We start from the raw sequence: 23,804 nt of genomic DNA on the forward strand, positions 1-23,804 counted from the left end.
TAAATTGTGTGTCTGGGAAGGGAGACCTATTCTGTAGCGAATCCATAGAGGGACCAAAACAGGCAATGATTGCTGATCTGAAGATGGCTTGGCTCTGGTGAGCTGGCTTGCCATTAGATACTAGTTCTTCTTCAGAGGAGTGCACAGGCAGAGAGCAACTGGTAAGAACTGTGGATTCTGCTTTCCCTTCTCCAGTAGGCTTCCCAAGTGGAGAAAACATATCAGGGAAGAGAGAAGCAGCACATATCCTGCTGTGTCCTCTCCAGCAGGCTCGCCAAATGAAGAAAACAAGCATCAGTTGCTCACCCTCAACTTAAGCAAACAGGAAAAACCACACCAAAACTTCCCAGATTCCATTGTTTTTTTTCTCCCTGTTCCTCCTTCCCTTCTAAGCAGGCAAAGGAAAACCCTTCCTTCCAGAAATGCCAAGACTTCTGTTGCTTTCTCTCCCTCCCCCCTCCTAAGCAGGTAAAAGAAAAACCAGTCCAGTTACCTTTTCTGACTGCTGAAAACTCCACACCAAACTCCAGACAGCCTTGCTCTCTCACCTCATTCTCCACTGTCTATTGCCTCACCTGCCTGGCTCAACCAAACAGGCATCCTGGGAGTGCTATGCATCGTGGAGGAGATTTTCGTTTATATATATTTTTTTTCCTGGAAAAATTGTATGTTAGAAGTGTTGTAAATGCGGCATTACAAATTGAGACTCACTTCTCTTGTACGTATTTTGTGCCTCATACATTGTGAAGTGCTTGCTTTCCTTGTGGAATAAAGTGTTTCCTTTTATTGCAGGGCATTAATGGAATCCTGGCAGATGAAATGGGTCTGGGTAAAACGGTGCAAAGTATTGCCTTGTTAGCACATCTAGCTGAAGTAAGTGGATTCTTTGTGCCTGCCCTCACACACCTAATTGAAGGAAATACTTAATATATGGTTCAGACAGGCCTCAGATTTGCTTTCGTACTAGTTAGTTACCCCCAATATCATTTTCAATTGCTTCTTTATCCAGTTGTCTTCTCCCTTCACTTTCATCTTTCTAATACTGCAAACCTATTTTGGCCATGAAAAGATTTATGCTACTTCTATGTTTTGGATTGCTCCTGTTATTTTCACTTCATGGCTGGCATTCTGGTAGTTAGTCCCAACTAGAGCAGACATATTCAATTAGTTGTTGAGTGGTGAGTCAATATATTAGCAAATCCCATTGAATGAATGGGTGTACTTTAGTCAGAATGAACAACAGGATTTATGCCAATGAATAGCAGCAGTTGTTCTATAAATAAGGCACTGCACTTTGAGTGGAATAATAATCTGTTCTCAGACTGAAGAAATGCAGAAGTTGGTGAGAAAGCCAATAAAAATACTGTTGTTTCTCATGGTAGCCATTTTCCACAAAGAAATGTTTGGATTTACTTGTTTTCTTACAATTTTTTTAAAAAAAAGAAATACTATGAACATGAAGGGAGAGTTCACTAAAGAGTGTACATTTTACATTTTTGGTAACCCTAGTTGTGTGTTTCTAAGTGTGAAACTTTGTTACAATTACATATTGTAAACAATACTATTAAATTATTGGCTTTTCATTTGAATGTTATGTAATGTGTGGTTTCCTTCCAGTCAAGATTTTTTCCTCTTCCAGAGAGAAAACATTTGGGGACCGTTTTTAATCATTTCACCAGCTTCCACGCTAAATAACTGGCATCAGGAGTTTGCCAGATTTGTTCCAAAGTTTAAGGTATGATGATGCTATAAAAATGAAACAATACCTTGTGTTCCTTTTATGTGTTGAAAACTGAGATGGCATAAAAAGCCTTATTGCATTGTTCCCTGTGTTCCCTCTGGTCATTTTTACTATTAAGTCCTCCAATAGTTTCCTGATTTCTTGATGGACAGCCTTTCTTGTGATATTTACTCTTAGATGATTCTCTCATTATCTCTGTTCTTGATCAATAGACCCATCTAGAGCCAATCTAAAGCTGCTTTTTACTTTACATGGCAACCAACTTTACTAGTGTTTCCAAGAGAAAACATAGTGAGTGTGGAGAGAAGGTAAATCTATAAGCCTGTAGCAGATACCTCTCTCTTTGGTACCTGTTCCTTCTGTGGATGCATGTCTCTGTCACACTGCACATTCATATCATTGGAAATACTACTATAATTTGGTTACTATATAAAGTAGAAAATGGCTAGTATTACTATTCAGAAACCTGCAGCTGAGAATGTAAAGGAAAAGTGGATTTCTGCTGCTTCATATTCAACATAGCAATAGTTTTGCTCCTACAGCTGAATTGTAAAGCCTGATGTAAAATACAAGAATTCTAAGGCTGTATGAATAAATAACAGAGAAATAATAAAAAAATAGATCAATATGATTGCCATATACTAAGTTATTAAAGGCAGCACAAGTGTTTTTTCATCATAAAGTGGGCCTTTGGTATCCACTGGGGTTTGGTTCCAGGGCCACACCCCACAATGGATACCAAAATCTGTGGATGCTCAAGTCCTATTAAATACAATGGAACAGTAAAATGGTGTCCCTAATGGCAAAGTCAAGGTTTGTTTTTTGGAATGCATATTTTTTTTTTAATATTTTCAAATCATGGATGCTTGAATTCATGAATGGAGAATCTGTGGATACAGAGAACCCACTGTAGTATATTTTATGTGATGCTCAAATTCTAACTGCTGTCCTTGCTGTTTTTGCTCTTTGGCTTTATCAGTCCTTTGTCGCACAAATGCATTCCCCAACATGTGTGCTTTATTAAAATAGCAATGCCTCTGAGAAATATTTTTTTTATTTTTCTTTCAGTTTTCTGATTTTACTGATTACTTGATCAGTAATAATGCTTTCTGGGATATTTGCTTCCAGAAATAAGAAAGATCTCTAGTTCCTGTTAACTTATGTTAAAAATACTTATTTAGAATATGTTTGTGTGTCCATTCTAGGTGCTACCTTACTGGGGAAATCCACATGACCGAAAAGTGATCAGGAAATTTTGGAGTCAGGTACTATCACATACAGTACACATACCTTATCCACTCTTCTCTTTTCCCCTTCCTTTCTTCCTTCCCCATTTTTTAAAAAGTAGCCTCATCATTTCTTGTTCCATTACATTAGACTGTGGAAATATAATCCAAAAAGAAAAAGAATACGAATAAATCTATGCTTTCTTTTTTTCAGTCTTATTTTACTATTCATCCTCCCTCCAACACCTGCCTCTATAATTCTTCAGAATAATATATTTAATAGGCTTTCCATCTTCCAGGATCATTAAAGCCCCAGCTCTTACCATCCTCTGTTTTACTTGCTAGAGCAACCCTCTGCCACCTTCGAAGCCCCAGAACTCCAACCCACTGTCAGCCTCTACATTTGCTCTTCTCCACCTCCATGTTCTTTGCCCCCTGAACTTATGAGAACACAACATTTGAGCACGTCTTAAAAAGAAGCATCAGCAGCAGGCATTTCTGCCTTGATTCTTTAAATGTGTTTTATGATGTTTTCAATGGATGTCTTGACTGTAATCACAGGATTTATTCCTATGTGATCAAGGTATATGTTGGAATGCAATCATTATGATGCAAGCCATCAATCATGAAACAAGGTATATGCAGAGCCTCACTATCCTGAAACAAGGTGTTTGTTGTTGTTGTTGCTGCTGCTGCTGCAGCAGTGGGAAGTCCTGTAGATTCACAGGGTTGATGAGAGGAGATAGATAATCACACAACTGTGTGATAGAAGTGGGTAACTTCTATCACTGTCCAGAGTAGGAAGGAAAGTCATCATACCAAAGTGAATGGTTGATTTAACTGCTTCAAATCCCTTCTTACCCCTTGCATTTAACTGAAGGTCATATCCTTAGTTCTTCATATGCTGTGTATGAATGCATTAAAATGTGGAACTTTTAAAGTGAGAAAGATAAGAGATACTCTTTCTGAAATATAGGAGAATGTTTCCAGAGAGGACAGATAACTTATTAATAGGTTGTTTTTTGTCCCCTGTTAACCAAAACGCCACAATAGAGAAGTGTGACATTTTGACTGATTGTAATAAAAGCATTTAATCATATTTTTATTCACCCCTCCCCCCATTAATTCCTCTGAATTTGGGAAAAGGTAGGCAAAAATGGTGTGAAAACTTCTGATCTTGAATACTTGATGTCTGTGCCACTGATAAATAACTTGGTTTATGTAACTCCTGTATTTTTTTCTGGATTGTAGAAGACTTTGTATACCCAAGATGCTCCTTTTCATGTTGTGATCACCAGTTATCAGCTTGTAGTCCAAGATGTGAAGTATTTTCAACGGGTTAAGTGGCAATATATGGTGCTCGATGAGGCACAAGCACTCAAGAGTAGCTCCAGGTAAGTGAGTAAGAAAGAAAGAAATCTCAGTTTTTAGGCCATTAATAGAAGGGAATCTAGAATACAGGACGTAAAAGTTACAGATGTTGGGTTTTTCTTTTCCTTACATATTTGTGGAGTTTTATTATGACACTTAAAATTGCTTTGTCTGTCTCCTTAGGAGGCTATGATTTCTAACCTGAATGTATGTAGCTATGGTGTTGTGGGAACCTTAAAAGCCTGGACTTTCTCTCACAAAGTCCACCAGCTTGACAGAGCAAAGATGACAAGAGGACCCAGGAGATGCTGAGAATCCAGTTTATTTGCTGGCAGTCCTCAGTAGAAACCCAAGTTCCAAACGAAAATGTCAGAACAAAAAAAAAACAAAAACAAAAAAAAATGGCTGTCTATATAGTAGTTCAAAACAAGGAGGTCCCTAACATACATTCTATTGGCTGGTTCAAAGTTCAAACTTACAGAACTTTCTTACAATCAGAGCCAAGATACATGAATACATTAAAATACACTTAAGGCACATTTGGAATATTCCATTACCCTTATCACCTATGTGTTACTTCCTCATTCAAGGATGCTGCTCTTAATTGTTTTGGCTTTCAAAGCAGGCCAGGCACCTTGATGAGCCTTCAAAGGTCATCTTGTCTCTAAACATTTCTACTGCAAATCCTTTTTAGCCTTTTCCCTCTCAGAAGCCCTTGACTCAAAAATCTTACTTCTATGTATCCACTGTGCAACCATTTTCTATAAATCTATTGTGAGGATATTAATCATTAAAATCCATCTATCTCGATGGTAGTCTGAATGAGTACAAGCTCAGCTTCAGCACAGCATGGTCAGATCCTGAGTGACGATGGGGGTGAATGCACAGGCTTTGACATGTGTCTTTTATTTTAAAATAGGGGTGTGTGTGTGAGAGTGAGAAATTTTAAATTGCTGAGCGTTGTACAGAAACATTGAGCAAGTCAGGTACAAATACTGTTGTAGCCACTCATTTCATTTCATTGTTTCTGAGCCTTGTCCCTCCTTCTGCATCAGAGGTTTGGTTGAAAATAACTCAAGAGAAAGAACAGCATTGTAGTTGTTTAGGGCCAGCCAGACTACTAATGGAGAGAAAATGCTTCTGCCTGTGCTATTTAAACATGGGTGACAGCACGAGTAAGGCAGATAGTGCAATGTGTGGTGTTTTCCTGACCATCTCCAACTCAGGCTGGTTAGGCAGTAATTTGGAGGATCAACTAGCCCTGTATGTGTAGGAATGGCAAAAAAGTATCAGTGGCCAAAGATAGACGCATCACTGCCTATTTTACACTGGACATCCTGGCTCATTTCCTTTTTTAAAAAAGTTTTGGTGCCCGCTGAAAGAAAAATAATATGTGCAGACTTAAATGGTTAGTTATAGTGTAGTGCAGGCAGCAGCACTTTTCCTCCTCCATCCACCAGCGTTTGCAAACTTATGGACAAATGGGGAAGCCAGCCAACCAGGTCAGGGAGCCCTGGTGGCACAGTGGTTAAATGCCAGTACTGCAGCCACTCATAGCCACAAGGTTGTGGGTTCGATCTCAGGCAGGGCTCCAGGGTCCGCTCAGCCTTCCATGCTTTTGTAGGTCGGTAAAATGAGCACCCAGCCTGTTGGGAGTAATTGACCTACACATTGTAAACCGCTTAGGGAATGCTAGTTTACTGATGAGCAGTATAGAAATGTACTTACTATTGCTAAATGTACTTGTTATTGGATGGAGAAGCTGGCCAAATGGCATTTATGGATGAGTCTGGCCATGGAGATCACCTTGCATTTGGCTCTGTCAAGTTGGAACAGGTTGAGGTTGGACGTAAGCTGCTTGGAGGCACTGGCACATAGTCAGTGATTGGTCTTAAAATGACCTGTTCACAACTGAATAGTTGAAACAACCTTAATTAGTAGTTCTTAATTAGTAGTAGTAAGAAATTATCAATGTACCAACTTCCTTGAAGTAGAGTCTGCCCTTCCTTTACGCAGGGGATCCGTTCTAGACCACCACCACCACCACCCCCTGCATAAAGAGAATTCTGCGTGTGCTCGAGCCCCATTTAAATGAATGGGGCTTGTGCATGCGGCAGTGCAGCAACACACATGCGCCATGGGCGTGCGTGCCATTACCCCTTTATGGGGCACGCCACTCCTTTTCCCAGCACGGGTAAGGCACGTCCACGCATGTTACGGGCGCACTGTACTTGGGAAAGAGAGATAAAAAGCAGCAAGAATATTAACGTCGTCTTTTCTCATTGTTAAAAAATAATTAATTAATGTTCTAACAATGTAAATAGCAGTTATATCCTTTATTGCTAGTCCTTACTTTAGATCCTTTTAAATCATTTAATACATTTCAGCGTCCGTTGGAAAATTTTACTCCAATTCCAGTGCCGAAATCGACTGCTTCTAACTGGAACACCCATCCAAAATACCATGGCTGAGGTATGTATGCTTTGTTCTCTTCAATTGGCTTCTCTGGACTTTTTAATAAACAGAAGTTTATTCCTACATGACGGGGGTTGGACTGGATGGCTCTTGTGGTCTCTTACAACTCTATGATTTCTTACGTTGTGAGAACTAATTGTTCTGTTCATTATGAAAAAAACACAGTAAATGTGCTTGTAGAAAACCATGCACATAAGTTGAACTTTCAGGCTATTGAACCTTCAAGTTGTTTTACCTGCTGTAAGTTTGCCGTTTTCAGTTTAAAATGAAATTCATTTCTTCAGCAGTGAGAATTGCTGCAGCATAATTTCAACAAAACAAAACACCTAGACTCTGACTATGCATATATTTCTTTCTGTAAGCTTTTATTGTTTGCACATTTGGCTTTTTTCAACATTTGATGGACAGTTTTCAACAGCTTTGGAGAGTGTCTCTGCTTTGCCTGGTGCTACACTTCTTGGCCACTAATGTTTTGTTTTTTCCTTCTCAGTACTTGCAGCACCTTATAGATGAAAGATTTTAGTTGCTATGTTGCTGGATTTGTTGTACGTCTTTTGTACTTTTCCAGTTTTGCTTATTTCTCGGAGTCCCAGAAAAATAAGACCTATTATGATTGAAGCAGCGAAGGGTGCAATAACTAAAATGCAAACAAGTGTCCAATTACCCATGTGCACATCTGCTGAATTTATCATGAAGAATGGGAGAATTCCATATCTTCATAGTGTAGCATTGTAGGAAGGGCATAATTCTACTCTTCAGAACCAGTCATTACAATTACAGTCGGCCCTCGCCTTACGCGGGGATCCGTTCCGGATCCCTCCACGTAAGGCGAATTCCGCCTATGCTCAAGCCCCATTGGAAACAATGGGGCTCGTGCACAGCGGCGCGGCAGTGCGGCGGGGTGCAACGGGCACGCGCGCCCATTCAATTGAATGGGACGCGCCGCCCCTTCTGCCCTGCATGCGCCCTGCGGCTTGAGCGCGTCCGCGTATGACGCGGGTGTGTTGTACTTTTTTTAACCAGAAGATTGCAAGTCTGTATACCATTCTTTCCTTTCCCAGCAGATAGCCTGTTAGTTACTTCTGTGTAGGGTGTGTGGCACCAGTCCAAGGGAGATTGTTCAAGTCTAATATGTGCATATATATTATACCCACCTCCTTTTTGAAGTTCTCTCACTTGGACAGAGCAGTTGAATTTTGAATTGTGGAGGGCAAGGCTATCAGCAACCTTCCCCTCCACATCAGTTGTGGGGAAGCTCTTCTCTGTCATAACTGTAAAGACATTCCTTCTACATTGGTAAATCCATTTGTCTATCTTTGTATAAACTGTGTTCCTTGCTGAGAAGTTGTTGATACTGTCGCACAAACTTGAATTCAGCTTATTTAGTAAAAAGTTGTGGTATTGTGTGCCTTCAAGTCAACTCCAACTAATTGTTACTTAGTATTTCCATGGCAAGAAATTTGCAGATAAGGCTTGTCATTGCCTTTCTTTAAAGGTAAGAGAGTGTGACTTGCCCAGGGTCACTCATCAGGTTTTCATGGCTAGGCAGGTCCTTGAACCCTGGTATCACAGAATCCTAGTCCAGCACTCTAACCATACCACATTGGCTATATAGTAAAGACATTTAATGAGCTAACTTTTTCTGATACCAACTTTGCTCTCGTATTGCAGCTGTGGGCTTTGCTCCACTTCATTATGCCGACATTGTTTGACTCCCATGAGGAATTCAATGAGTGGTTTTCTAAAGATATTGAAAGCCATGCGGAGAATAAATCTGCAATTGATGAGAGTGAGTACTGTGTAGAATGTATTCTTTGTGTATCAGACTTCCACAGCTTAAGGAGAACACAGTTATAAAAATAAATTACTTTATTTGTGTTATGTTGCTTTATTGGTTTATTCTGTGCTGCTAAGGATTATATTTGTGGAAGCTAGAGTAATAAGCCTTCTGAAAAGCTTATGGGAACACCAATAGCAGAGATAATACAGTAATACCTTTACATCCTGAGTAGTTTAAAGGAAAAGACTACAGCTGCATGAAGTCTTCTGCTTCTGCTGACAAACTAAACTGCTAAAGATTTTATGGATACATTTCTACAGATGTGCTACAGAGGGAGAAATATGGAGTAGTCCCTGGTACTCTCACCACAGTACCTGAGTTCCCAAGTTCAAAGCTGACTTGCCAGTGATCTAAATATTCTCATTTGTAAAGTATAGACATAGTTTATATAACTTCATCTTTGTAATATATTTTTCATCATCATTATTTACATCCCACTTTTTCCTTCAGAACTAGGACACAAAGTGGTTTAAACACTGAAATAAATATAGTATACGTAAAATCATATGAAATTTTATTAATATAGCCACCAACAGAATTGTATGACTAAACAGAAAGCAGAAGAGTACATTTTCAACATTAATGTATTGATCACAGGCTGTTTTTTCTCTAAAATTTCAGATCAACTATCTCGCTTGCACATGATCCTGAAACCTTTTATGCTGAGGAGAATCAAGAAGGATGTGGAAAACGAGTTGTCAGACAAGGTCCTAGATAAAATTAGTTTATATATATTTTTACTTTTTTATGCCTTTCAGGGTTTTGTTTTACATCACTGTATAGTTTTTATTCCTAGCATTAAGTCAAACTTAGCAAAGTTTGACTTTCTTCCAGCATTCATTGGGCTGGACTCAGAATTCACAGGAATGAACCTTATTTACAAACACTTCCAGTGAGGAAAACATAGAGAGATGATTTTCACTGATTACTCCTTCTGCCTATAGCCCCACTGGCACCCTGGAAAACCTTTACGGAGGGTTAGAAGGCAGAAGAGAAATTTGGAAAAAATTCCTCCCCATCATGACTCCAGTTCAGCTAGCAGGATCCTACAGTGAAACTCTATGAAACTGTATTGATTGTGAAAATAATGCATGATTATTATTGGACAAATAATGTTTGCTGTCTTAGGCATGCCTTGCCTTGCCTTGCCTGTTTCTTATGTTTTGAATGACTACTGGTAATGTAACTTTATGCAGGTTGCAGTAAGTCATCCACCATAAGGCTAATTCCTGTTGGCACCCAGGCCATTATTGGCGGCAACTCTACTATATAACAACCTTATTGGGGAAATTCAGCACATTTCTTCTCCTTTTGTGATTAAGCAGGTTTTGGATTTACTCAGAAGTGCCTATTGTGATTGATTTTAATCTGGAGGTGCTACCTTGTTTTCTTTTAAAAAGACAATGTATTTATTTGTATTCCTTCTTTCCACTCTGAGAATTTGTGTACCTAAAAGCCTATATAACACAGTACAGTGTACTGTACAAACACCATTAAAACAATAATTCGAAGACTGTAGATAGAAACATCTACAAGGATTAGCATCTTCATATGTGAAACATTTGCCTATCAACCAGATGTTTGCATGAATAAATGTGTTTTCAGCTTCTGACTAAATGACAACAGTGAGGAGGCAGTCTAGTCTCTTTTGGGTGGGAGTTTCCCAGCCAGAATGCTAGCAGCCAGGCTAGTCTTGTCTATTTCATTGCTTAAACAGACTTGAAAAATTTACTCTTCCATGCAACTAAAGGCCACATTCTGGAGCGGTCATATTGATAGCCCTATGCATCTCACCGTTTTACCATGAGATGGGGAAGTTAATAAGAGTGCCAAGCATACCAGCTGGAAAATACTTTCAAGAAATCTTAGAATTTCAGAAGTCTCTGAAGACTGGCCATCCTAATTCATCTCTAATCTTATTTTAATTATGCTGCTTTATTGCCAAGATTCAATAGAATACCTCCTTCATGACACTTAGTCCCTCCCTTCCCCAGCTGCAGTTACCCATGCATCCCAAAATCTGTTCTGGAGGTTTGTGAACCTTTCTGGAGCAGGTTTCCAAGTGGTCTTGAGAGCCAAAGGAAGAGGAGAGGGATTGAAAGTCCCATCTTTCTGGCACTGCAAATATTCAGTTATTCTTTGCCAAGAAATGATTTCCTAGAAATAGGAATCATGGATCCTTGAACAAAACCATGTGTAAACATTTCTGCAATAGAGCTCTAGCTACTCTAATCTTTCATGGTCTGTGAGTATTAAACCTGGGTTTAATGTTACTTTCTGATGGTAACAGTTCAATTTGTTTGTTTGTTTGTTGTTTTGTTTTGTTTTTTTGCTTTTCTTTTTCAGATTGAGATTCTCATGTATTGCCCACAGACCAGTCGGCAAAAATTGCTTTATCAAGCTTTGAAGAACAAAATTTCCATTGATGATCTTTTACAATCCTCCATGGGGACCACCCAGCAAGCACAGAATACTACTAGTAGCCTCATGAATCTAGTCATGCAGTTCAGGAAGGTGAAATGTTTGAACACCAGTCATTTTCTTGTCTCTGACTAACAAGTTTGAATCATTTCTCAGATGTGACTTTTATCCTGTAAAGTTTAGTTGCAGCTGGAGTACAACTGGCCTTCCTTATTCACAGATTTTTTTAAATACATGAATTCAAGCATCCATGGTTTGAAAATATTTTTAAAAATACATAAATTCCAAAAAGCAAACCTTGATTTTGCCATTATATATAAGGGACACCATTTCACTACCCTGCTGTGTTTAACGGGACTTGAGCATCCACAGATTTTGGTATACATGGAGGATCCTGGAACCAAACTCCAACAGATACCAAGGGCCCACTGTATTTGCAATACAGAATAATTTGTGATGATGAAAGTGAGAATTTTGGAAGGGGAACAGGGCTGGGCATAGAGAAGGCAAGAATAAGTGGAGTTATACTGCTTAGACTTCATGTTTGTAAAAAGTAATTTACTTTTTTAAACTGCAGTCCTCATACCACTTATTGTGAAATGGTACATTTGCAACATGTCTCACAATTTCTTTTCCAGACACTGAGAATACCTAAATAATATCCACAATTAATTTTCCTATCTGTTTCTGAATAGTTAAATATTGAAATTTCATTCCAGGTCTGCAATCATCCAGAACTCTTTGAACGACAAGAAACATGGTCTCCATTTCACATTTCACTAAAGCCATACCAGATTTCAAAATTTCTTTACCGTAATGGGCAGATCAGGGTATATAACCACTCACGGGACAGGTAAGCAATGTTGGTGTTCCATTCTGCTTCTCTAGTTCCATCTATTTAGGCAAAGGGATTTTTTTCCTGCCATTGCTCTAGAAAAAAAAAACCAACAGTTGTTCTTTCTCAGATTTTGTTTATGAATGAAGAATCCTGACCTACATCACAGGATTGTCAGGCAAAATGAGTAGTCTTTAACTCTTTGAAGAAAGAGTGGGCTACAAAAACAAAAACCAAATAAAATTGGGACTAGATTTAACTGACACTTTTTTAAAAGTTCATGTTTGTATTTACTATTATAATGTACCAGTTACATTTTATGTCCCACCTTTCCTCCGTGAACTCTAAAGGTGATATACTTAGCTCTTGTCCTGTTAGCTTCACGGCAGCCCTGTCAGGTTAGACAAATTGAGTGAGAGCAATTGGTGCAAGGGTCCAAAACACACTGCAGAAATAATCCAGTTTGAGACTGCTTTAACTGCCTGGGCTCGGTGCTACAGAATCTCAGGAATTATAATTTGTTGGGGCACCAGAGCTCTCTGTCAGAGAAAGCTAAATGTCTCACAAAACTACAGTTCCCAAGATTCCCAAGCATTGAGCCAGAGCAGTTAAAACAGTGTGTTTGGGACCAAGGTCACACAGTCATTTGTGCCTCATTTGGAAATGGAACCTGGACTTCCTATGTTCTAATTTCAGCACTCTAACCATTACACTCTTCTCCTAATTTTTAGGTGGTTGCAATTTTTACTTTCTCCTTTTGCACCGGACCACATCCAGAAATCTCTCTTCCATAGGAAGGGTACGTTAAAGTCTTTAAGAAATGTTAGAGTGAATTTAGGTCATATGCCATTTTACTTATATTAGTGGATTTCGATCTGGCTTTCTTTCACAGCCGCTTATACTTGCAAAGAACAGGCACCTCTTATTCTTTCTAATTCCAGTTGTACCTGTCCTCGATTGTTCCCTGTCATTTGTCCTGAGTTCTTTTATTTCCCTCTGTCTACATGGACATACTGAAAAATCTTGTTGTTCACAAGCCACAACTATCAGTGCATTTCATAAACCACAGATTGGGCAATACAGTTGTCCCTCCCTTTTCAGGGACTTGGAATCCACGGTCTTGCTCTTCATGTGAGGGACAAGTGGCCATTAATAAATGGCACTGCGTGTCCACACACAGCCCCACCCATGCACCATAGATGGGCAGGCCAATATTTTCTATGGGATTCGAATATGTGCAAGTTGCCATTTTCGTGAGGGGGTCTGGAACGGATATTCATAAATTGGGAGGGGCTACTATATTCTCTGTCTCATTGATACAAAACCTTTTTTTGCGGGGGTTTCTTAAGGTGTTAATATTGCTTGTCACTTTTCCTAAAGACAGAATAGTTGCAATAACTGAATAGGAAAACTGGATGGTTGCTAATCGTGAAAATCACCTACATATGTGAGTTGCACATACTAAGGAGTCAAAGCACCAGATTGGCCTTAGTCAAATAAAATTATATTCTCTGATTTATGTATCAGCGATCAACTCCAAACTTTGCAGAAATACAAAAATGTTTAGCAAAAAGCCTTAAGATGAGGACAAAATATTCAGTGAGAACTCAGTGTTGTCGTTGTCCATGGAATGCAAACTAGTTATTGAAAAGCTTATATGCAAGTGTGAAAGGTAGTGGTTGAACCTGAAATGTTGTTGCACTACTGCTTGTCGCATCTACCGTTTGGAAATAAAAAAAATGTGATCAGCAGTTTTCAGGTGGTTATTGTATGCCTGTTGTTTATTGCACCAGATGTTTACTTTCAGTATTGTCATTTTTATATTTTAGGTAATGAGAAAGAGAGTTGTTTCTCTTTCCTGAGGTTTATTGATGTTTCTCCATCAGAGATGGCAAGCCTTATGCATAAGGGCCATTTAGCCAGGTGAGAACTACTAGTTCAAATCTTAGAACAATGGGGGAAATGGGAATATATAGTTAATACTTTTTAGGAAAGATCTCTGTAGACCTATTTGTATTTGTATGTAAATAAATCTGAAAAATGATACTTGTATTTAACATTGCATGGGAGAGTTGGTATATTCTATGTCAGTCTATTGGCCAAGCACAAAATCTCAAAGTAATAAAACTGGGGAGCACCTAATAAAACCTACAGAAGAAAGTAGAGGCACATGTTAAATTGCTCAATAGATAAACAATTTATTGGCAAAAGCCCAACATATTTTTTTACAACACATAAATACATAATAAAACAATGCATAATTTTACAGTATATGAAATCATTAATTATGTTTGTACACTGACTATGCCCTGTAGACACATATCTGAAATTTATGTGGAGCTGAAATTCACACCATTTATTGGACACACACGGGGACACACACAAAACTTGCACATTTTTAAGGCTGAAGGTTTTTTTAATGTCAGCAGAGGGTCAGGAAAAGTGGTTTGAAAAATTTCAAGGACACTTTGATGTAACAACTAAAGGAAATAGAACTGCTGAAGAGTTCAAAGGAAATTTATAAGAGCAGGAGGTGGTCAAGATCCTCCTTTAGGCCTCAGGGGACCAAAGATTTTAGTTTTAAAACACACACTTCCTCTTTTCTTGTCAGAATTCTCTTATTAGTATTCACATTTTCTGTTGTTCTTCTGTAGCCCAAAATTTAAGATCTGTTCCATGGTGCTATTGTTCCAAGAAATGACTCACTAAGAGTGCAGCTGTTTTGTTGTTGTTTTTATGTTACAGAGGTGTTCATCTATATTTTCCTTGAGAAGTCAGGGTTTTTTTTACCCACATAAATCTTCAGGCACATGTATTGAATAGCATAGATAACAAAACATGCTATTACAAGTAGTGAATTGTTGTAAAGTGTACTTCTATTTGTTAGTATCGTCTTCTCATGCAGGGATCTTGGAAACGTACATGCCATAGACACAGTGGCCACAGGGAGGATGTCCTGTGGATCTAGTTACACCCATCAGAATGTTGTTGGATATGTGTGTTTCTGTTCCTTGAAATTACTACTCACAAAAATATCCCTAGTGTTTCTAGTTCTTCTGAAGAAAATTTGGGGCTCTACCCACCCATCCAGTCTGATATATGTTGAACTATGTACCAATGCTTTTTGATGAAACTCTTGAACTGTTTTAACTTGATTGAAAGTGAAGCTTCTACTGAGATGGATGGACTGTGATTTGTTAAGTCCAGAATGTGGGTTGAAATGCTTTGTGCCTATTAACAAAACAACTCATGGACAGAGCATATCCACAGGAAGTAGTATTTCAGGCTCTGTTCAAGGCATCTCAAACATTATGCGTTGTTTTATTATGTATTTATCTGTTGTCTCTTTGTAAATGATTGAATGGCTACTAAATCCAGTACCAAAAATTAGCCACTATATGCATTTGAGAAAGTAGACTGAAGTCTACGAAAGCTCATGGTACCAACTTCTTTATTCCAGTTAGTGTCAAAGGGGATACAAGATCTCTCTACATACTGACTCCTCTTTTGTGTTCACTTTGTTAAAAAAATAGCTCTGATCGCAACTTTGTTTTAAAAAAAAGTAGCTCTGATCACATCTGTTAATGATAAAACTTTAGAAAATGACAGGCTTTCTGCATCTTTAAATTCTTGTTCACAGAGCTGTGAATAAGAATATCTACTGTGGTTTGTTTCAGATGGTTAGCTCTTTTCCTGTCTCTGAAAGCCACCTACAGGCTCCACCATGTTCGCTTTTGGAGAGAGTTGGAAGAAGAAGACCAGCATAAGTCTCCATGTCTGAAGAACAAAGATTTCTTGCTGGATGTCAATTTTCCACTCTCCCCTCAGAACTTGCACAGCTTCACTTTGCTGCAAGTAAGCACTATTTTAAGTTATGTACAAGTACATAAATAGCTTGAGTTAAAACATTAAGAAGTCAATAAATGATTAGCCTTCAACACACTCAGAATGTAGTCATTCTCTGTGTATGGATGTATGCATTTAAAATATTTTGTCCTTTCCTATATCTGAAGATATTGACTTCAGACTGTAGAAGTGTATTGGGAGCCAATACATTTTCTTTAAATAATATTACATTGTTTTAGTACAGTGTTCCAGTTAGTAGACTAGCTGCTACATGCATGCTGTGCTGATAAAATAAAATTGTAGACCAGACAACCTATTTTTAAAACTGATCTAGCTTATGCAAAACAACTATATTTGAATAATTTCTATTATTTTGCACGATTCTGCAGTTTTTGAAACATTGCATAGTTCATGGACAGATAAGCCCCATTCCCAACCACCAAAGCTCTTAACCTTAATCATAACCCTGTCTTGATCAGGTTGGATAAGAGAATCTTCAGTTGCATACAATTGTCCTTGCAAATTGTTAAATAACAATCTGCTGCTCTTTCATGATATCCAAAATTGCCACTTGAGACAGCCTTATCCTGTTTTATGGCGTGCTAATCCTACTAATATCTATAGCTCCCCCCCTTCTTGTCTGATTTCAGCTTGTACTAAATAATTAATGATTTTCATTTTCTTTCTGTTATTTTTTTTAAAAAACATGGTTTTCCAATGAAAGCTATTCACAGTTGGAGTTATTAAAGAAAATGGAATGATGCCTTTCCTTATGAGCTTCTTTTTAATAGTCACAGTATGTGTCACACAGTGTAGGTTAAATACTATAAATACTGAAAATATAAGTAAACCCTTAGAATGTCATCACAGAAAGGAAATTCAGTAATAGTTAATGCTTCATCATTAACCTTTTTGAAGTAGAATAAAATTAGACTAGAGTTTGGAATACTTTTAAAAAGTAATTTTTCCCTCCTGTCATAGTTACAGTTTTTGAAAGTAACTCTGTATTTTCTCTCTTCTCAAAAGTAAATAAAATCATTACTTTTAGTTACCTTTTAAAAATTCCAAATGCTATGAACTGCTGGCTTATGGTACAAATTCACCATCTTCCTGTCCACCTCATTGTTGCTTTAGTATCCACAACAGAGCATGAGGTATCAGCATGAGCCAGCATTTGAACAATGTAATATTCTTTCTCTACCATTAGTTGAGGTCACGACCAATAACTGTAAAAAGTAAGATGTTACAGTTATGCCAATAAAGAAGTGGTTAACCCTAAGCAAGTTACAATAATAAAATAACTATGGCCCAAAACAGACAGGCAAAGGGGGCAGCTTCCAGCCACTCACACAACGCACGCCCCCGGATCACCCGAAAGCCGTGCCAGGGCCAAGACAGCCCAAAACCAGCCCAAGAAGGAGCATATTTTTTCTGCTCCTTTTGGAACAATGCCACAGCCCCAGGGTGATTGGGCTGGGAGCGGCTTCTGGCCATTCCTTCCTGCCCACCTGCTTCCCTCTTAGATCCAAAACAGACTGCAGAAATAATCCAGTTTGAGACCACTTTAACTGCTCTGGCTCAGTGCTACAGAATCCTGGGAATTGTTTTTATGTACTAGAGCTCTCTGACAGAGAAGGTTAAATGTCTCACAAAACTGCAGTTCCCAGAATTCCCTAGCATTGAGCCAAGACAGTTAAAGCGGTATCAAACTGGATTATTTCTGCAATCTGTTTTGGACCTTAGGTATGCATGTTCTGAAAATTAAAAAAAAAAATTCAAATCTTTAGAATACATTTTGAATTTTATTTATTTTAGAACCTTGTATTCACAAGCCACTGTAAAGCAGTAATCGGCTACTCTGATTACATCATTCATCAACGATCAGCTACCTCATGGAAACAGTGTTGTCAAATCACAGAGTTGCCATCCTTCTTGTCTGTAGTGAGTCCAAGGGTAAGTCTTTTCTGCTCTGTTCTGAATATTTTTCTGTAAAATATTATGTCTAGTAGTCCAGTTGATGCCCTAACCGACATCTGGGATACTAATCTCTCTAGGGCTATACACAGTATCGCTCCCAAGCGTCCTTTCCGGCCTGCTTCCAATAAACAACCCTGGTATACGGAAGATCTCAGGGCAAGGAAGCGGGTCGTGCAACGACTAGAGCATAAATGGCGAAGACATCAGCGCTTGTCTGACAGGACACTCCTTCGCTCTCATTTGAGAGCTTATGGAGTGGCAATACATGCAACAAAGAATTCTTTCTATGCTGCACGTATTGTGTCCGCAGAGTCGCGTCCGGCAGAGCTGTTCAGGGTTGTGAGGGAGCTAACTCGGCTCCCTCCCACCCTGAGCCCTATTTTGGAGCCATCTAAAGCCTGCTGCGACGATTTTAACAACTTCTTTGCGGATAAAATCTCTCGGGTAAGGGCTGATCTCGACGCCAGTTTTTGTGCAGATCCTATAGGAGAGGTGTCCGAAGCGTCCGTGGTCCCTGTTATACTGGATCACTTTGAGTTTGTTAGTACCGATGAAGTGGACAAGATCCTCCGAAGTGTTAGGAGGACGACTTGCTCTCTTGATCCCTGTCCCTCATGGTTGACAGCTCAGGGGGGAGATGTGGTGCGACTAATGTTACATCACATAATCAATACATCTCTAAGTGAGGGTCAGTTTCCATCTAAATTAAAATTAGCAGTGGTTAAACCCCTGCTAAAGAAGCCCTCCTTAGACCCCCCTGCTTCATAATAATTATAGACCCATCTCGCTGCTACCTTTCTTGGGGAAGGTGATCGAGAGAGCAGTCGCCTTCCAGCTTCAGTCGATCTTGGACGACACCGATTTTCTGGACCCATTTCAAACCGGCTTCAGGGCGGGCTATGGAGTTGAGACTGCCATGGTCGCCTTAGTTGATGATCTCCATCTGGGCATGGACAGGGGGAGCGTGTCCCTGTTAGTGCTCTTGGACATCTCAGCGGCCTTCGATACCATTGACCATGGTATCCTTCTGGGACGCCTGAGGGAGTTGGGAATTGGGGGCACTGCTTTGCAGTGGTTCCGTTCCTACCTCTCGGGCAGGTCCCAGATGGTGGAGCTGGGGGACTGTCGCTCCGATAGGAGGGCCCTGACATCTGGTGTCCCTCAGGGAGTGATTCTGTCCCCTATGCTATTCAACATTTACATGAAGCCGCTGGGAGAGATCATCCGGAGACATGGGGCGCGGTGTTATCAGTACGCTGATGACACCCAGATAATTTTCTCTATGTCTCCGACTGATGCAGTAACTAAGGATGGCATCTCTCCTCTAGATGCCTGATTGGCGTCGGTAATGGGCTGGATGAGGGAGAACAAACTCAGTGTGAATCCAGGGAAAACGGAAGTACTGGTGATAGGTTCCCCGGTTTCTGGTGGTGAGATCCGTCACCCGGTCCTGAAGGGGGTCACGCTCCCCCTGAAGGACTCGGTGCGCAGCTTGGGAGTACTCCTTGATTCGTCGCTCCAGCTGACTTCTCAGGTGGATGCGACGGTCAGGAGTGCCTGTTATCAGCTTCGGCTGATACGCCAGCTGCGTCCCTACCTGGACCGAAAGGACCTAGAATCTGTTGTACATGCTCTGGTAACCTCTCGATTGGATTTCTGCAACGCGCTCTACATGGGGCAACTCTTGTACCAAACTCGGAAGCTGCAATTGGTGCAGAACATGGCAGCTAGATTGGTCGCTGGTAGCTCCAGGTCGGACCATATAACACCTATTTTAAAAGATCTTCACTGGCTGCCTATTCGCTTCCGAGCTCAATACAAGGTGTTGGTTTTGACCTATAAAGCCCTAAATGGCTTGGGCCCAGGGTACTTGGAGGACCGCCTCTCCCCATATAATCCGCCTCGCACACTCAGAACTTCCAGGACTAAATTGTTGGAGGTCCCTAGGTCTAACCTTACCCGGACCTCACAGAGGGCTTTTACTACTGCTGCCCCTTCACTTTGGAATAAGCTCCCTGCAGAGCTTCGCTCCGCTGCCTCATTAGCTGTTTTTAAAAAACAGCTGAAAACATATCTATTCCGGCTGGCCTTCCCACCTTAATTTGTTTGTTTATTCTTCCTGCCCCTTTTTTCCCTTTTTGACCCTGGATCGATGTAACTTTTTTGCATTTGTCTTCTGCCCCTGACATGTGTATTTTCCTATTTTACTGTTTCCTGTTCCTGTTTTTTGTAGTAATGGTTTTAACTGTTATACTGAATTTTAATCCTGTATTGCAATGTTTTTATAAATTTTGTAAGCCGCCCTGATCATTTCCATGGAAGGGCGGGGTAGAAATAAAATTTATTATTATTATTAGTATTAGTATTCATTGTAGTTTCTGTTATGTTACATTTATATTTTATTTTCTGTTCCTTTTCTTTATTCTTTCAGAGTTTAATCTAGCTCTGCTTAATTGTTAGAAACTCAGCCCCTATACAGTTGTTGTGGTTGATTCAAAGAATGAGGTTTTTCCTCCCTTACTTGACATTTGTATGTAGAGAGATCTTGTAGCACCTTTGAGACTAATTGGCAGCATGAGCTTTCATAGACTTCAGTCTACTTCCTCAGATGCTTTTTATTTTTATTTTTAAAAGCATCTACTTCCTTAGATGCTTTTAAAAATTAAAATAAAAAACATCTGAGGAAGTAGACTGAAGTCTATGAAAGCTCATGTTGCCAATTTATTTCTTTCAATTAGTCCCAAAGGTGCTACAAGATCTGTATGTATTGATTCTACAGACTAATACTGCTATATCTTTGAATTCTTGATATTTGTATGTTGTACATCATGTTTGTGGGTGCCAGTATGTGTGGTCCAGATTCATGCAAACTTTGTACTTGACTGTTGCATTGTATAGAAGATTTACATATACTACATGGCTTGGGTCTTGACTTCTTGTGGGAACACCTTCTCCCATATCATCCTTCCCGCACTCTTCGTTCTGCTGGGAGGAATCTGCTTCAACCAAAGAGGACTAGACTTTCAGCAGTGACTCAGCGTTCCTTTTCAGCAGTTGCTCTTAGACTCTGGAATGACGAGATCCGTCAGATTACCAACTTGGAAACCTTTAAGAAGGCTATTAAGACGGATCTCTTCCGGCAGGCCTTTCCAGACTAGGTCCACCTCTATTTTTCTGCCTCCTCCCCCTTCACTTCTCTCCTCTTTTCTCCAGCCCCTTTTCCATCCTATCTGTACAGTTTTTTTACTGCAATTTCATAGAATCGTAGAGTTGGAAGAGACCGCAAGGGCCATCCAGTCCAACCCCCTGACATGCAGGAAATCCAGATCAAAGCATCCCTGACAGATGGCCATCCAGCCTCTGTTTAAAGACCTCCAAGGAAGGAGACTCTATCACCCTCTGAGGGAGTGCATTCCACTGTTGAACAGCCCTTACTGTCAGGAAGTTCCTCCTAATGTTGAGGTGGAATCTCTTTTCCTGTAGCTTGCATCCATTGTTCCGGGTCCTGTTCTCTGGAGCAGCAGAAAACAAGCTTGCTCCCTCTTCAACATGACATCCTTTCAAATATTTAAACAGGGCTATCATATCACCTCTTAACCTTCTTTTCTCCAGGCTAAACATCCCCAGCTTTCTAAGTCGTTCCTCATAGGGCATGGTTTCCAGACCCTTCACCATTTTTGTCGCCCTCCTTTGGACACGCTCCAGTTTCTCAATGTCCTTTCTGAATTGTGGTGCCCAGAACTGGACACAATATTCTAGGTGGGGCCTGACCAAAGCAGAATACAGTGGCACTATTACTTCTCTTGATCTAGACACTATACTTTTATTGATGCAGCCTAAAATTGCATTAGCCTTTTTAGCTGCCGCATCACACTGTTCACTCATGTTCAACTTGTGGTCTACTTGGACTCCTAGATCCCTTTCACACGTAGTTTCATTCAGCCAGGTGTCACCCATCCTATATCTGTGCATTTTATTTTTCTGCCCTAAGTGCAATACCTTACATTTCTCCGTGTTGAATTTCATTTTGTTAGCTTTGGTCCAGCTTTCTAGTCTATTCAGATCATTTTGGATCTTGATCCTGTCCTCTGGGGTATTAGCTATTCCTCCTAATTTGGTGTCATCTGCAAATTTGATAAGTATGCTCCCAATTCTGTCATCCAGGTCATTGATAAAGATGTTGAATAGCACTGGGCCCAGGACAGAGCCTTGTGGGACCCCACTGGTCACTTCTCTCCAGGATGAAAAGGAACCATTGTTGAGCACCCTTTGGGTTCGGCCAGTAAACCAGTTACAAATCCATGTAACAGTTACCTTGTCTAGTCCACATTTTACAAGCTTCTTTGCAAGAATGTCATGGGAAACCTTGTCAAAGGCCTTACTGAAATCAAGATATACTATATCCACAGCATTCCCTTCATCTACCAAGCTGGTAATTTTATCAAAGAAAGAGATTAGATTTGTCTGGCATGACTTGTTTCTCTGAAACCCATGTTGACTTTTTGTGATTATGGCATTGCCTTCTAGATGTTCACAGACTCTCTGTTTAATGATCTTTCCTGGTATTGATGTCAGACTAACTGGACGATAACTGTTGGGATCCTCTTTTTTCCCCTTTTTGAAGATGGGGACAACGTTTGCCCTCCTCCAGTCTGCTGGGATCTCTCCTGTTTTCCAGGAGTTTTCAAAGATTATTGCCAATGGCTCCGATATTACATTTGCCAGTTCTTTTAATACCCTTGGATGGAGTTCATCTGGTCCCGGAGACTTAAATTCATTTAGATTAACAAGGTGTTCCTCTACTATCTCTTTACTTATTCTGTGCTGAAATTCCCCTATTCTGTCCTCTGCTCCATTATCCTCAGGTTGAGCACCCTTTTCCTTTTCTGAGAAGACTGAGGCAAAGAAGGTGTTGAGTAATTCTGCCTTTTCTCTGTCCCCTGTTAACATTTTGCCATCCTCTCCACGTAGTGACCCTACCATTTCCTTCTTCTTACTTTTGCTGCGGACATATCCAAAAAAGCCCTTTTTGTTGTCTTTAACCTCTCTAGCAAGTCTGAGTTCATTCTGCACTTTAGCTTTTCTGACTTTACCCCTACACATGCCTGCTCTTTCTTTGAATTCCTTTTTCGTGATTTCCCCCTTTTTCCATTTCTTATACATGTTCCGTTTCAAACTTAGCTCGGTTGAAAGTTCCTTAGTCATCCATCCTGGTTTCTTAAGACACCTCCCATTTTTCTTTTTCACTGGAACTGTTTGAAATTGTGCCTTCAGTATCTCCCTTTTGAGAAACTCCCATCTGTCCTGAACTCCTTTATCTTTTAGTATTTCTGACCATGGAATCGCCCTCAATACTTCTCTAAGTTTACTGAAATCCGCTCTCCTAAAATCTAGAATGTGTGTTTGACTTTGCCTGGTTTCTCCTTTCCACTGTATTACAAACTCCAGAACATGGTCACTTCCACCTAAGGATCCCACCACTTGCACCCCATTAACCAAGTCATCCTTGTTGGTTAGGATCAGATCTAAAATAGCTGACCTCCTTGTTGCCTCTTCCACCTTTTGGACAATGAAATTGTCTTCCAGGCAAGTGAGGAATTTGCTAGACTTTGAGGATTTTGCTGAGTTTGACTTCCAGCAAATATCAGGATAGTTGAAGTTACCCATCACTACTACATCTCTCCTTTCTGAGTGTGTGGTCATCTGTTCTAGAAAGATATCATCCAATTCCTCAGTCTAACTTGGGGGTCTGTAGTAGACTCCCACCGTAACATCCTTGTTGTTTCCCTCCCCTTTGATTTTTATCCAGATGCTCTCCACCTGGCTTCCATGATTGATGTCCTGGATCTCTTCACTGGTGTAAATATCTCTGACATATAGTGCTGTTCCTCCTCCTTTCCTGTTTGGCCTATTTCTCTTAAAAAGGTTATACCCCTCTATTTCCACATTCCAATCATGAGACTCATCCCACCAGGTTTCAGTGATGCCTATTATATCATATTTGCTTTGTTGTACTAGGAGTTCGAGTTCATCTTGCTTATTTCCCATGCTCTGTGCATTAGTGTAGAGACA

At 39.9% G+C, this 23,804-nt stretch overlaps 1 protein-coding gene across 3 annotated transcripts in view; it reads left to right on the forward strand.

The window, feature by feature from the left end:
* Window positions 1-23,804, forward strand: part of INO80 (INO80 complex ATPase subunit) — a 107,423-nt gene that overhangs the window by 45,997 nt on the left and 37,622 nt on the right. For all 3 annotated transcript variants that reach the window (XM_089521919.1, XM_089521920.1, XM_089521921.1), the window contains 13 exons: window positions 793-873; window positions 1,640-1,735; window positions 2,947-3,006; window positions 4,219-4,361; window positions 6,726-6,810; window positions 8,485-8,602; window positions 9,275-9,360; window positions 11,000-11,167; window positions 11,794-11,927; window positions 12,641-12,708; window positions 13,739-13,832; window positions 15,587-15,764; window positions 17,571-17,708. In XM_089521919.1, the coding sequence (XP_089378045.1) occupies window positions 793-873; window positions 1,640-1,735; window positions 2,947-3,006; window positions 4,219-4,361; window positions 6,726-6,810; window positions 8,485-8,602; window positions 9,275-9,360; window positions 11,000-11,167; window positions 11,794-11,927; window positions 12,641-12,708; window positions 13,739-13,832; window positions 15,587-15,764; window positions 17,571-17,708 (1,449 nt within the window). The remainder of the gene's footprint in view (window positions 1-792; window positions 874-1,639; window positions 1,736-2,946; window positions 3,007-4,218; window positions 4,362-6,725; window positions 6,811-8,484; window positions 8,603-9,274; window positions 9,361-10,999; window positions 11,168-11,793; window positions 11,928-12,640; window positions 12,709-13,738; window positions 13,833-15,586; window positions 15,765-17,570; window positions 17,709-23,804) is intronic.

Source organism: Sceloporus occidentalis, unplaced genomic scaffold, assembly GCF_023333645.1.
Source record: "Sceloporus occidentalis isolate IW3139 unplaced genomic scaffold, rSceOcc1.0.p SCAF_4, whole genome shotgun sequence".
Lineage (NCBI taxonomy): Eukaryota > Metazoa > Chordata > Lepidosauria > Squamata > Phrynosomatidae > Sceloporus > Sceloporus occidentalis.